Here is a 15756-nt window from a genome sequence, read left to right on the forward strand (position 1 = left end):
ATTGCAACTGATTGACAAATTGCCCTACATACGACGTAAATAAGCAGCGGAGTTACTTCGAGACTTGATGGGCTTAAGTGCATTCCATGCTGTATTCAATCAGGGAATGGTGCAGGTTTCATTTGTCGGAATAAAAACCCAAGCAACAAAAGTTATGACTAAATAATGTGTAAGTTTTTCATGCACTGAATAGGCCAGTTATCAATGTCACAATCACGTGAGTAGAATTATGATACACAAATCATTGCTGAATGAAAGAAATACGACAAAATTGATGTGAATTAAGGATACGTGTTTACTTTTATTTCAACTTTAAAACAAAATAGAATTACTATTAAACATTTGGGGGTTTGCAACGGGGAGACTTGTAAGGCCATTGCATAGGCCCTATTACGTGAAGTGCATAAAATGAATATGTCTCGTAAGAAACGTTCAGTGCTGGTGTATAATTTAATCACTAAAAATGTTAGAACAGTCTCAGCATTCAGCACCACATTTGCATAATATGCAATAGACTATAGTATATAGGTGTGTCCACATGGGATGGTGATTGCTCAACTATAAAATATTGGCCTAATCCTGTTTTGTTATAGTCACCCAGACAAAGTAAAAAATACGGGCTACAAATCATGCATGCATGTGCAGATATTTTGGTGACTCTAACATCCTCTTTTGTCACAGATAACACATTTAATAAGTATAAAGGCAAGTTAGATACCTTTGTATCTTTTGTCTGACTCTATGAATAGGAAAAGGAGAATATACTGTACACTGACCTTAGGTTGTTGTTTTTTTTTTTTCAATAAGAATTTGTAGGCCTATGAATGTATAACTTAGAAGTAACGATCGACTAGGCATGTTTTTACTGTCAACGTGGCCAGGGTTTGTTTTTAATGTTTGTTTCGTGTGCGTGTGTGTGTGTGTGGGGGGGGGGGGGGGGGGGGGGAGATTCACTAGTGGGGAACGTCCCACATTAAACTAGTCTGGTTTCCAGACCATTTGTCAACTGTTCAATGTGTACATTGTGTCTGTTTTGTTGCTTTATCTTTCTAGTGGGTTTCAAGGCTTTTCCGTGCTTTCAATTGATGTTTTTCTTCTGAGGGGCCCCATATCCTACAAGCTTTGTCTTTTAGTGGGTCTCTCCATTTTTCGAATTTTTGAATAGAATTGTTTACTTCCCTCTGATCACTTGATTATCATGACAATGTATAGGCCTACTAATTATTATTCTAAGGTTCTACAGGATCATTATTGTAGATACTCTTTTCATCTTACATTATTAGTTTTACGCACCAAATTTTTTTGCTACCAAAAAAAAAGTGATGTCTATAATTATATTTTTGTCGAAAAATGAAATAAGAATTGAAATTGAATTGAAAAAAAAAATAGTCCTTCACCAGAACGGGCAGAACAGTCCAGCTAGCACCTGCTACTTATTTCGTCGTTAGAGGGGGTTGATTATTCTGGAAATCAAAATATAACACGGAGAACAAGATGGTCTCCTCTTTTATGAATTTGTAGTCCGGCTTCTATAGAAGCCGGACTACAAATTCATAAAAGAGGTGACGCTGTGAATCCCTTCAGGAGAATAAGACGCTTTCGATGCACATTTGATGACTTCCTATTACCTTGACATTGCATAGTAAGCCTATCACAGTGTTATGTAGTCAGGCGATTGAACAACGTCAAACATGAACCACGATGTGCTTCTTCTTCTTCTTCTTCTTCTTCTTCTTCTTCTTCTTCTCCTCCTCCTCCTCTTCCTCCTCCTCCCCCTTCCTCCTCCTCCTCCTTCTCCTCCTCCTCCTCCTCCTCCTCCTCCTCCTCCTCCTTCTTCTTCTTCTTCTTCTTCTTCTTCTTCTTCTTCTTCTTCTTCTTAACCCCCCCCCGTTCCTGCGCTTATATGCGGTGAGAGTGCATTCGAGAAGGCATAATTTTGTGGTTCTTATCATCGACAGCGAGCCATGACATGCACACATCGGAATAATATACCATCACTGGTTACATCTTGGTCATCAGCTATATAGGGCTATCTTTGTTTAATGAAAATTGTTTCCTATTGCTATTTCCTATTGCTTTGGTCAGAGATTTGACGACTATCCTGCATGGTTTAGAATGTTCGTTTGATTCTACTCTGTTTAAGGCAGCCAACTTGAATTAATGCAATAGATTATGAATGGCATATAATTCTCTGAAAAGAACACCTGCATGTGCACGGAATTATAGGGTCTTTATTCTCACGTGCTTTTCTGGTAAAAATTGAACAGGGTTTTTGAATGGTTATTAACAAGGATTTACTGTCGTTGCTATTACCCGAAACGACAGTAAAACGGGAAATGGAACTTCTTAAAGACTAACTTACTATATGATGTGTGCTCTGTGATATACAATTTCAAAGATAAGTGACGTCATTTCTATTGCGCATTTAGATGACACTTATTGTGTGTGTGTGTGTGTATGTGTGTGTGTGATTTTTTTTATTGTATGACATTCGTAGTATATATTACGGCAACAATGAAACATATAACTTCGTCGTATTCGATATGGTATGGTCCATGAACAAACTGAGGACATGCAGGGAACGAGTAGTCTATACACAAAACATGCAATACATAACATAATATAATGATGACTACTTCCTGAAACATGGAAACTGCAAAAGACCAGGGTCTTGTCAGGGTTTTTTAGAACGAATAGTCTATATACATAAACATGCAATACATAACATAATATAATGATGACTACTTCCTGAAACATGGAAACTGCAAAAGACAAGGGTCTTGTCAGGGTAGCTCCCAATAAAAAGAATAAGAGGAAAAATGTTGCTTTACGATCAAAACATTACAAAAACAGACACATACACACACAAATACATTTTCGTTATGAAATTAAGTAATGGTGGTCAGTGGAGAAAGCAGAAACCACAAAATTATCTGTAATCATCGTGTATTATTTTCATAATGGTAACTCTAACCATCTATAACAAATATCTTTTAAGATTCTTCTGAAAGATATTCGTTGTTGGAGAATTTGTAACTGTATCTGCACGGTACAAAGAATTTCATAATGAGGGTCCAGTATGTCTGAGTGTGTGCATTATATACAACTTATCTACTTTAAATAAATGATATTTATTACTATTTCGTGTATTGTGACTATATGAATTTGATAATCAAATTTAAACATACCAGAAAACATCTCAGGTAACAGGTTCATTTTATGTTTGAACTGATTCAATTGATATATATTCAAAAACAAAGGCATTAATGGGGCTTTATAATGCGAGTTTGTACAGAATCGAATTGCTCTTTTTTGAAGGATAATTGTGTCGCGTAAATTTGATCGATGAGTGTTTTGCCCATACAGCATTACAATCATTCAAGTGAGATAAAATTAAACTGTTATATAACAAAATCAAAACCTTCATTGGTAAAATACCTTTTAGCCTATCAATTACTCCAATATTTCTCAAAATTCTTTTATTCATCATGGCTATTCGCTTTTTCCAGTTCAAATTGCAGTCAATATTTAAACCCCTAGAAATTGTGTACATTCTACTTGATAATTTTACATCATTCATCTTTCCATCACAAAGTTCAAAATCTGAAATTGTTTTCTTACCTTTAAGAAAATGATTTGATTTTTCCGTATTTACAATCAATCTGTTATCACTAAACCATTTGGAAAATTTAGATAACTCATTATTCAAATTATTTATCAACACATTTAAATCAAAATGAGAAATTAATAAAGTATATGGAATCATCAGCATTAACCACACGTGAAATATTACACGGAGGATTATCATTAATAAAATATCAAAAATAGCAATGGCCCCATACGAACCCTGCAAGGGGGACTCCATGTAAAACATCACATGTATCCGATAACTGGTAACTTGTGTCCGATTATTCAAATAACTTCTGAACCGCTTTAATGGGAGACCTCTAATACCCTAACAATCAAGCTTTTGTATCAATGTTTCATGACTTATTAAATCAACAGCTTTAGACAAATCAAGAAAAACATCAATAACATGCAAATGATCATTAAATTCTTAATGCAGTAGGCCTATACGAATAATATATCCTGCAGATCTACAAGAGCCATTTCAGTTGAAAAATAGTATACGAAATCCATATTAAGAATTACATAAAATATTGTTATGTGACAAAAATACATATAAACGGTTAATATACAATTTTTCAAGGATTTTTTAAAAACATAGTAATATTGATATTGGTCTATAACTTCTTATGAAATGCTTATCTTCTTTTTTAAATACTGGAATAACTTTAATAGCTTTCAATTTTATCGGTACAATTCCTGTTATTAACGAGATATCAAATATATGAGTTAAAGGCTTCAACAACATATACTTTCTTAATCAAAATTATCGATATGTTATCGATTCAACAGAATTTTTCATCCCTCTAACTATATCTCATGATCTTAACAGGAAAAACGAAAAAAGAATCGTTTGACTGACAAGAGAAACAAAAGCCAATGGATCTGAAACATAATCACATTCATCTGGTAGAGCAGTGGCAACACTGAAGAGGCTACCCTGGATAAATAAGACCTTATTATCATTATTATCTTCATTTACAATGAACTTGTTTTTTTTTTTTATTCCACTCTTTGCTCATTCAATCTGAACATGGGTGTCCTTCCTTGAATCGAAAAAAAAAAATACGAGAGTCCCCATTACTGTATAATACCGTCAACAAGATATTATTGACGATGAGTTGGCTCAGGGCGGTGAGTTGGCTCAGTCAATAGCGTGTCTGCCTACGACCAAGGCGACCCGCGGGTTCGAACCCGAGTCTGGACTGAGCAATGTGTGTAATCATACCATTCCCTCTTTTCAAGAGGCAAAACACTCTGTCCCTCTGTGACAGGACAAGTCTTTCGGAAAAGCAAGATTTCAGTCAGTTTATTATCATGGCTGTTGTGAGATTGTTGTAAATACTGAGGAACTGCAGATATCTGAACAAAATTTATGGAAGCCTGTGAATACACGAGTTGTAGGTTTTACCAGCAAAGAGGGCAATCTTAATCAGATTCGCTATATCATGGGGCAATGAAGTGTATTCGATATGACTGGGCATCGACTGAGATAAACTGTTGGATATTCACAGGTTAAAAGTTGATATGAGTGAACTTTGAGATGAAAAATGAGACAATGAGTAGAAGCCATCAAAATCAAAACTTCGACGTCAAGGTTCGCATATAGCATTAGGAAATATGAGCCATATTAGTGTCATGTGACTATATGATGCATTTGATTTGATGTAGCACAGAAACTGTTTGAGAGAAAATAAAGACTGCTTCAAACCTTGAGTCAATGTCCAAATTTGAAAAGTGTATTGCTGACATTGATATTCTGAATGCAGTCAAAATAGTTTTTTATATGACATCAGGATCTTCAAATACAATGAATGAGTTCAGTGGAGAATAATATTATGTGCCTTTACTTGAGAAAATCAACGTTCATTGTCTGTTAATCATTTTAAAGAACTTCTGAAATACTCGTGATTGAGAGAAATTATTCCGATCTTTGGCTTGGATGACCCTGTGGTATGAATGACTACTTTCTGACATCAACTTCCACTGGATGTTGCCATTACTGAATTTTGAGTGATTAGTGTCCTCTCACTAATCATTTAATAGTCTGGATGGCGTTGTTTGTGGGTCCACTGGGTCCACTTTTACTGTAAGCATATCCATTGTCTGCTATTCGTGCAGATACCTTTTCGTGAGTGAAAGAAAAGTGAATTGCATATTTTCTGACTTTAAAGACGGACGGATGGCGGGAGAGAGGAAAGACAAATTTACCACAACTATATAATAAAGGGTCTCATTTTATTTGAAGATGTAATGATAGCAAAGGACGTCTCTTGCTAAATGGCAACTTCCCGTAGCGACAGTCTATCGGACTCCTCAGAAGGAAGATTCTTGTTGTTTAACATTGACGACACTTACCCTTCCAACAAAGAGTTGTCATCATAATTACTGCAACTTTGGGCCACGTGAGCATTTTTACATGATACTGAGTGATACTTGTATCTTGCATCTGTTTTTTATTGTTGGGGTTTTTTCTTTCTTTCTTTCTTCCTTTCTTTCTTCTTTCTTTCTTTCCTTTCTTTCTTTCTTTCTTTCTTTCTTTCTTTCTTTCTTTCTTTCTTTCTTTCTTTCTTTCTTTCTTTCTTTCTTTCTTTCTTTCTTTCTTTCTTTCTTTCTTTCTTTCTTTCTTTCTTTCTTTCTTTCTTTCTTTCTTTCTTTCTTTCCTTCCTTCTTTCTTTCTTTTAGGTGTGTAACACCGCATCACAAGTGATTCTTATATTCGGTGCGCAAAGATCGGAGTGCAAGTTTGCGCAACTTTTCTCCACTCGCGCGTGCTGCTTTGTCCTCATTGCTAGTACACATGTTCTCCTCATACATCTCACATTCTTGGTACGTGCATGCGGGCGCATGCCTTCATGGTCGCGCCTGCACGCATCCTGTCTCCGCTGCATGCTGCATGCTGTCGAGTCACGTCTGGAATGCTCCGTATGTATCGTATCCGCGCTGCGCATCCTCGACTGACCTCTGCCTCTTGCCCTTTCTCCGTACAGTCCCGCACCCTGGAACTTGAACCTCCACTCACGACGAATATCGTGCTTTTCTTCGCCGAAAATCATCAAAATGTCTTGGGATTCGTACATTGATAACCTTATTAGTCAGAGCAGGGATGCTTCGGGGACGGGGCACATCGATAGGGCTTGTATCTTCGGTTTAGATGGGGGAGCAATGTGGACAACACCGGACCACTCCAATTCATTGAAGGTGAGGTGATGGGCGGGTTTACAGTACACGCAGTAGTTCAGTAGATCTATAGGATAGTGAAGTGAGATGTAGTAGATCGCATGCGCTTTATTTTGCCTGCCTACATTACAAGGCTCAGCCACAGGCCACGTGAGATGCGATATGATTTCCGGCACTTCGTAAAAATTAGAGACTGTCGGACGTCTAATCACAAACCTATGGCACCTCCTCAAGACACGCAGCCCAAGTTAATCATCCCTGTGCCTGTGTAGCTTCGCATGACTGCACCAAGCCAAGGCCAAGCCAGGGCCAGGGAGTATTGCATGCATCAGGTATCAAATAACCGCTCTCGCGGATCTCGCGTTCTTCAACTTCACACTCTAACTATTACAGTCTAGCGTTGCCGTTTGATCTGACAACAGTTGAGTTAGATCTGGGGGTGTTTCATCAACGTTTGTCAGTGCTGACAAATCCATGGTTTTGATTGGCTGAGATGCTCTGGTCACTGACTGTTTACTATGGACTATAAATTTAATGGTGATTCAAGTTGTCAGCACTGACAGACGTTGATGAAACATCCCCCTGATCTCTCTACCTACTAGGCCTAGAATCTATATCTCGAGACAATCAATAGGAGGGATCTGGCCCTAGCATCTTGTGTACTTTCTCACCTTCCCTCCTTGTCAAGACTCTGATCTCCAAACATGCACAAACTCCAACAACCATGAATATTTGCATCTGAGTGAGATCCAAGTCCAGTAGAAATGGAATTTTTAGTTCATTTTACCATTTTGACACTTTTATACTTGTTGGAATATGATGATTGCAGCTGCAACTGTAAGTAGCGTAGAAGTCTACTCTGTACTACAGTTAGTTTGTTCTGCAATAACAGTATTGCGCAGGATCAGGAGCAAACTACGCAGTAGAACACGGTCTACTTAACGTTAGACCTAAGGCCCTATACAAAACATGTTCACAGCACGGCAGCAAGCGCAGCGATTGATCTGAATGAATGTAGCGATCTCATAGCGATCAAATTCAGAGCAAGTTCTTCTAGATGTCTATGGTATCTTAAAAAAGTTTTTTTTTTCCGCCTGTCCATAATCTTGTACGGAGTTGTGGTAGCGATTGATTGAGCCTGTGAGGTTTGGGTTTGTTGTTCGTGTTGTGTGTGTGTGTGTGTGTATGAATGAAAGAAGAATGTGAAAAATGTTATGAGACAAAAGAGTGAAAGAATATAAAGAGAAAGGATAGGAAAAGGAAAAGGATATGAATGAAAAGATACTAAACAGTTACACTTGGAAAAATTGAAACAAAAGGTTTACAAAATAGAAAGTGCACTATATGTTGCTTGAAGTTTTAAAGAAGAAAGTACATTTGATATAAAAATGAAAGATAATGGGAGAAAAGAAAGAAGAGGAATTTGCATTGTTAGGAAAGCAAGTGAGAAATAAGCAAAGAAAAAATAAAGATTGAACACAAGCACTGGGAATAATAGAATAAGAGATGAATCAAAACTGGATTAAAGAAGTTAAACTTGGAACAATTTAAACAAAAGGTTTACAAAATAGAAAGTACACTATTGTTGCTTGAAGGTTTAGAGAAGAAAGTACACTTGATATAAAAATGAAGATAATGGAAGAAAAAAGAGAAATTTGCAGTATGTAGGAAAGCAAGTGAGAAATAAGCAAAAAAAAAAAGATTGAAAACAAAGTGCGAAGTAGAATAATAGAATGAGAGATGAATCAAAACTGGATGAAAGCAAAAATGAATAGAAAGGAAAGCAAGAATTATACAGGTTAAAACAAAATATGAAAAAGGATACATCAGAACAAATCATAAGAAAAGGTATTGAAGAGGAAAGAAAAAGGTAGGTAAGGAAAGATACAGCTTGTAACCCATGAAGGAAACAAAGAACAATCGGGCAAAAAGTAGGATTGAATAGGAAAATGAGAAAGTAAGACAAGAGGAAACTCACAAAGAAATGGTAAATAGAAAGGAAATGGATAGTTAGGAATACCCCAAAATAAAAGAAGAAAAGAAAGAAAAGAAAGAATAAGATATAACGGGCAGCAAAGGCGCGCAAGCACTCACCCGCTTCAGCCACTACCGCAAGACTGTGCTGAGGAAAAGGGAAAAATGAATTGCAGGGAAAAACAAATTGCAGCTTTTCAAAGACACCATAGAAATAACCGCTGTGATCGCTACATTTTGATCAAAGTCAACTTTCAACATGCCCGAACTTTGTAGCTGGGGAAAGATATTGCAACATTTACATGAACATTCAAACTACCGAATCGCAATGCAGCTTCATGAAATACCAATGAAAATGTAGTAACAAATTATTACAGTTTGTTATGATGAAGATTTAAAAGTCAGTCCAAAGTTTCATTAGTCCAAAAATGGAATGAGGTTTTGTTTTTCCCAAGGTTAGTAAATCCCCAAATAAGATGTCATTTTCGTATTAACAATCCTTTTTTTTTATTATTATTAATTTCCGATGGGACCATGCCATACAGAGGATTAATGCTGCGAATCAGAGCGCGAGATCAATTCTGTTTCAGAGTATGGCAACAGGAATTTGAGCAAAAAATTATGGCGACTTGGAGAGGAAATCTATATATCTTAACTCAGTTGGCCCTGAAAAATTGTGTCAACAAATTCGTAAGAAATCAAACAGTAGTCTTTTGAGCAACTTACAATGTACTTGAATTTAAATCACAAAGTTGCATGCAATGTTTGGAATTTGCATTTGATTTTTCAAGTCGAATTTAAGATGTAAAGTTTAAACAGGAACAGGTTTCCAATCCCGCTCCTGCAATTGGTGCATTGCTGTCACTAATCTGCATGTGATTTATGCGTGAAGTTCAGAACTAAAATAAGATCGATGCTAAGATACAGTAGGCATGTTTCAATGGCAAAAGGAGTGAGATTTGGATAGCAATCCGCATCATGATCCAAATCTTACTCCGCAGAGGGAAAATTAATTGTCATTATAAGTCGACAAAATGTTGACTTACGTGTAAGTTGACTTTTGGGTAAGTTGACATGTTTTGCTTGGTCCCGATTATGTCTACTTGGGCGCGGTCGACTGTCTCCAACCTTGTCGGTTCAAGATCCTTCCAGACACCCTGACTCGCTGTCTAATTATCATATGTGCATGACATTATACCAAAAAATGGCTACCAAAAACACTGGGTTACAAGTAAACGTACTGTACAGTGTATGTATTGCATCACTTAGCCAGATATGCAGGCACTTCCTAGAACATTCTGGATTAGGTGAGCTCTTTCCTCTTTGTATGCATGTATAGCAGCTGTACAGTTAGAAAAGGCTCCACTAATCTTGTCAATCTGCGGACATACGCACATTTATTAGCAACCATACAATACATTGTACATACCAGTATGTACAATGTGTACATTAATGACAGATGCCATGTCAGATTGGACAGGTTATGAAATTGAAATGTTGTGAACATATTCTGCATTATAGTGTTAATTGATTCATGAAAAAATATGTAACATTCTTTGCTCACACTCAGTAAAATGCTCAAATTGATCTAAAACCTACATGCAAATAATTTCTAGGAGGTAATTTGGATCCTGTTGTTTTATGTCAGCATCTTCCAGCTGCGCGGTGCCTTGCCCGAGCAGAGCATGCACTTTAATGCGCACATGCAAAGCTCAATACATGCAGCTTGAACTCCCAAGTTCATTGACCCTTTCTGCCAAAAGATAAGAAATCCTTCAAAAATTCATAAAAATTCCTGGATCGCTACCAAAATTTAATCATCTATTCCTTGTATCATTATCAACTTTTCCTGTAATTTTCATTCAAATTTGTTCACAACTTTTCGAGTTATTTTGCTCAGAGACAAACAAACAAACAAACACCAATGAAAAAATCTCCTTGGTGGAGGTGATAAATAGATAAACAAGTTTTAACAGTTGAGGTAAATGTACAACTTGAGATATACACTGCACAAAACTGTGTAGAAAAGAAGGGAAAGAAAGAAAGTATCAAAGACCTAAAGAAAAAAAAAAAGAAAGAAAGATTTTGACAGGATCAAAAGGCAAGCCAAGAGGACACGGATCACCTGATGATCATTCTTATACATTATGTAGTACTCTATGCTTTGATGTCTGCCCATCAATGTAGACTGTGTTAACATGTAGATTATGAGCTTGTCACGGACAGTACACTGATGATGCGGGAGGTGAATACTGCACAAATATATTGGAATCAGAAGTTTTTTAAACACAAATTTCTGACACTGAGATGTTTGAATGCCACAGCGTATCTTTCTTTCACTTGTTTCCGATGTCGTTTGTTCAGCCCCAGGGTCAGGAACTGGCCAACCTTGCCAGATGTTTCAAATCCTCAGACTACACATCACTGCAGGCTGGCGGTGTTTGGCTTGAGGGCGAGAAATACCAGTTCCTCAGGGCGGAGGGGGACATAGTATTAGCCAAGAAAAAGGGAAACGGAGCAATATCACTACAAGCTAGCAAAACAGGTAAGTACACTCTGATGTCATCCTCGTGATGTTCAGGTAGTTATTCCCCAACCTCAAATCTTGCATAACTTCTGTACATCCTTATTTCCTTATTTTTGAGGTATGCAATGGATAGTGTACCTATGCACGAGTAGTAACAATGGCAGAGAAACCAGGTTTAAAATTTGTACAGTGGACTCCCGTTACAACGAAGGCCTGGGGACCGGCAGTTTTCTTTCGTTATAACGAAATTTCGTTATAACCGAACAAATAAACAATAAAAATACATAGAGTGGATAATGTTGCGGCCCTAATTTCTACTTCGTTGTATTAAACGGAATTTTGCTATAAACATGTTCATTATAACGGGAGTGCACTGTATTCATTTCTTCTTTTTCTTTTTCTTTTTTTTTGGGGGGAGTGGTTATTCAACATGTCCTTAGTGTCCCGTTTGAATCCTTCTCAATTTTGATTCTTGCTCAAACAGTGCAACCCTGTTAAAACAATACGGTTGTACTCAAATTCTCCTCACAACAAAATCAAAATTGAGGTCCCAAAATGTGACCCGCTACAACAAAAAGGTCCTAAAGTCGCGCACGGTCGAAGCCGTGAAAATCGAGTTTGAAGTCAGAGCATTAAAATTGGTCAAAACTTACGATTTTCTGATTTTGATATATCATTGGAGTCTAACATGTCTTCTATCATCTGTCGAAATTTTGAAGCAAAATGATCAAAGGAAAGACCAAAAAATAGCGTTTTTCTGAGCCATGTTTTTTGGCGTTTCCACGAAGCAGAAACTGGTTCGAAAATTTGGATTGAGCGCCACAGATAGGTTCCGCCCCTAACAACGACCAGAGTGATCTCATTGGTCAGTAAGCTGCTTGCTGCTAACTGAAGCGTGAAGCTCGCACACTGCCCAGTCGACTGGTGCGTGCGGGCAGGGTGCGCTATGCTCAGCCGCTTCTCACATCCTGGTCACTGATTGGTTGGTGAGGAGACCGCCGACGCTGATGTGCTTGAATGAACTCTTCGGGGGTTGCTAGGGCTTACCTTCTATTGTCCAGAGGTGAAAACTGACTTGCGTGTCCCATCGCCATTGCGTCGAAAGGAAGACTTTTAGGGCGCTTTTCTCGAAACAGTGATTTTCCAGACGTCTCGACATGCTCTCTTTTAAACATCGATATCTCCGCAGCCGATTATTTTTATAAAATGTGTTATATCTCAATTTAAAGCAGAAAGATTAGGGGATTATATCATGCAATTTTCAAATAATCGACCTCGCCCGACTTTAGGATCATTTTGTTGTAGCGGGTCACAAATTATCATCTATATGTTGTTAATTACTATAATGTCGGCTGTACACAATCTCGAGATAATGAAAGAAAACCGCTGGTCCCGAGGACTTCAGTATAACAGGAGTGCACTGTATCAACACCTTTGCTCCCTATTATTCTCCTCATTCATTCAATGAAAGTGCGTCTTCTCATTTCTCGTGTCTCTCATGTTTGTTTTCTCGCCAGCCATCATCGCAGCCCATTGTCCCGAGGGAGGCCAGCAGGGGAATGCCAACAAAGGTGTAGGAGTCGTAGCCGAGTATCTGTCCAGCATGAACATGTAAATTTGGCCCGGAGATGGGCGGAGTGCTTTTTTTTTTAAAGATGTCTGGGCAGCACTGGGCATGGGGAGGAGAAGGTTTGGGAGGAGGAGGAGGAGGAGACTCGAGAAGACACAGGAGCATCGCAGAAAGCAACTGATGCAACTTAGTTGTTGAAGGGGACTTTGTTTCGAATTGATGTGTCTGTTTTGAGGATGATCTGTTGCATGGGATCTCACACATGCACACACAATTCATGTAGCCACTTCCTTTTTCTTTTCTCTTTCTTTTTTTTTCTGTTTTTTTTAACGATGAGATGGTCATGGAAAATGACTGATGAACATGCTTCCGCTCCTGTGTGATAATTTATCTTGTTTTTATCATGTATTAGGATGGATTCACAACTCAATACATTGATAGCATCGAGCTAATTTGGGTCAGAGTAGGTAATGCTGCGTTCAGGAACTCTTATCTGTACCCCCAAAACTTCACCTAGTTCCATTGATTCAGTTATATCGTGTACCATCTTTCATGTAACTTGCACAGACTACACAGTCATCCATTGAAAGCTCTAATGAAGTTAAAGCTCACTCTCCTGATCTTTTTGTTAAGCATTACAGTTTTTCTAAAAAGTGAGAGCCATGGACATTATGGACACGTGGACATGCATTAGTGGGACAACATTGGAATGACTGGATGATGGAAGTGAAGATTATATGCTTAAAAGTAAAGTTTAAAAACTAAACCAGCCTAAACAAACAAAAGCTGCCCTGTTTCCACACCACTGTGTCCCATGTTTGACTTCCGAGAATTTATTTCAAGTTGTACCATGACATTTGATATGTCATAGAAATAGTGGCCTTTGTGATAATGCATGCTTATATGATTTTTGGCCATGCAAATTTATCACCCCAGCCTATCATGCATGCCTTGAGTTCTGAATCCATCACATTATAACCAATATCCTTAGCAGGAATTATTACAATGTATTTGAAGTGCATTATGTGAAAACGTGCCATAATCTAGGGGAAAGCGAAAGGCTTACGCATGTCCTCATATGAACTTGTCCATTGGATATGTAAAGTGGACATTTTATAACTGTTATACTCCCAAGTAAACTGCTGCAAAGAAAAATTAGCCTATACTGTCAATATGAATGCTGTGACAGAAGTATCAAAGCAATTAAATAATCATGATTAAGTTTATTGTGTAGCTGATGCTCACCTTTTTCATATATCCAGCACCATGCGATGATGAAAACAACAAAGCAAAACATTATTAGATTGCGCAATAAAAAACAAGGCATATTACAAAGCTAAGATCACATGTATAGTGACATCTACTGACGCTGCCCAATTCTTTAGTGTATGTTTATACATGTCTGTGTGTGAGGTTGTGTGATCACACCATAAGAGATATACTGTAAAATCAGAAACATTCGCAGCCTGAAACTTTCGCATATTGGATCCGACAAACTTTTTTGCGGCATGAAATTTGTGCAAATCTTGGCATGCGAAATTCACAAAAGTTTGAAGCACGCGGAAATTTCTGGTGTACAGTCATACTTTGAACACTTTAGCATGAATCTCTATGGTTTAAAAATGCACACACGTTTTGATTGATGGGGGAGAGAATAGCTTTTATACAACTAGGGAGAATGAGAGCCCATTGATGTGATGTCTGGTGCACAGGAAATGGCATTTTAAACACTGTGGTGATACAATGTACTGCGTTGCCAATTCTGCGATTGTCGAGATTGCAGAGTTATCCGCTGCCAATGGTGGGGTTTGTTTTGTTTATTTTTACATAAAGCCGGCAATGTTTGGTCTCGTTTTCTCTCTTTTCATGCTCTTTTGGGCCTTGAGTGTAGTTTAAACATTTAGTGTAGTCTAAACCTGTAGTGTAGTCTAAGACAAACTCTACCACTTTTTTGTATGTCAACAAGACTTATCGGGGGTTAGCGAACACTGGCTGTTGACCAGTGTCTCGGGTGCCATGGACCAAGCCATATAGACAAAATATATGTGGATACGCATCTGAACCTGCGCCGTTGAGTGAGATGACAAATAGAAAGTTACGCAATGAAGCGACCGAAATACGTTTGATGAATGCGCCAGACTTCTCATATTGCTATGTTATGCTGCATCGATCACTGACCCCACTTTGGCTCTGAGAATTTCACAAGTGAATTGGAAATGATTGGAAAAACATAAAAAGGTATGGAATATGTGTTATCATACTCCTCATCGAGAAAACATTACATGGCTTGATATCACAATGCCTGAAGATCTTGCTATATCTATACAAAAGCACAGAAAACTTGACTCTTTATTCTCATAAAGCAAAAATGCTCACCCCCCCCCCCAAAAAAAAAAAAAAAATAGGAATGCTGAATGGGTTTTGTGCATTAGGGAACCATGCATTGATTGTTCCATGTTAGTGTGATTGCTGTGTGTGTGTGTGTGTGTGTGAATAAATAGCATATATCTACTGAATCCCACGTAACTCATTAGCTAGCATGCAGACACTGGCATGCCGTGCATTAGAACATCGACATTATTGCTTTTCTCCATGTCTTCACATATTATGCATAATTATGAAGACTTAACCCGGCAATAGTTACTCGTGCATTCAGGAGGTATGTAGATTATCGTTCATTGAATACATGCTTACATCCCCCTTTTCAGACAAAGAGAATGCCCCACATTTCCACTCGTACTCGTATGCGGGTACTTGTGAGGCAAGAAATGACTATTGACGTCACATGCAGTTGAACCTTGTTGTGATGAGGTTGGATGTAACAAAACCCCCTTATAACAAGGTGATTTCGTATGCCCCAGCTCTTCACAATTTTTGC

The 15756-nt window shown here is 37.9% G+C and overlaps 1 protein-coding gene across 1 annotated transcript; it reads left to right on the forward strand.

Moving 5' to 3' along the window:
- Positions 1-6597: 6597 nt before the first annotated feature.
- On the forward strand, positions 6598-15253 carry LOC139745195 (profilin-like). Its single transcript, XM_071655602.1, has 3 exons — positions 6598-6828; positions 11146-11326; positions 12826-15253. Exons 1-3 carry the CDS (start codon positions 6688-6690, stop codon positions 12921-12923), a joined length of 420 nt encoding a protein of 139 aa, XP_071511703.1. The 5' UTR covers positions 6598-6687; the 3' UTR covers positions 12924-15253.
- Positions 15254-15756: the final 503 nt, after the last annotated feature.

Source organism: Diadema antillarum, unplaced genomic scaffold (genome assembly GCF_040938485.1).
Source record: "Diadema antillarum isolate AM-2024a unplaced genomic scaffold, OU_Dant_1.0 seq00001239_RagTag, whole genome shotgun sequence".
Taxonomy (NCBI): Eukaryota; Metazoa; Echinodermata; class Echinoidea; order Diadematoida; family Diadematidae; genus Diadema; species Diadema antillarum.

Bases quoted from the DNA above. Each gene is read 5' to 3' on its own strand.
- LOC139745195 (XM_071655602.1), top strand. From the start codon at position 6,688: ATGTCTTGGGATTCGTACATTGATAACCTTATTAGTCAGAGCAGGGAT. The intron at 6,829-11,145 runs GTGAGGTGATGG...TCGTTTGTTCAG, and splicing joins ACCACTCCAATTCATTGAAG to CCCCAGGGTCAGGAACTGGC. The intron at 11,327-12,825 runs GTAAGTACACTC...TTTTCTCGCCAG, and splicing joins ACTACAAGCTAGCAAAACAG to CCATCATCGCAGCCCATTGT.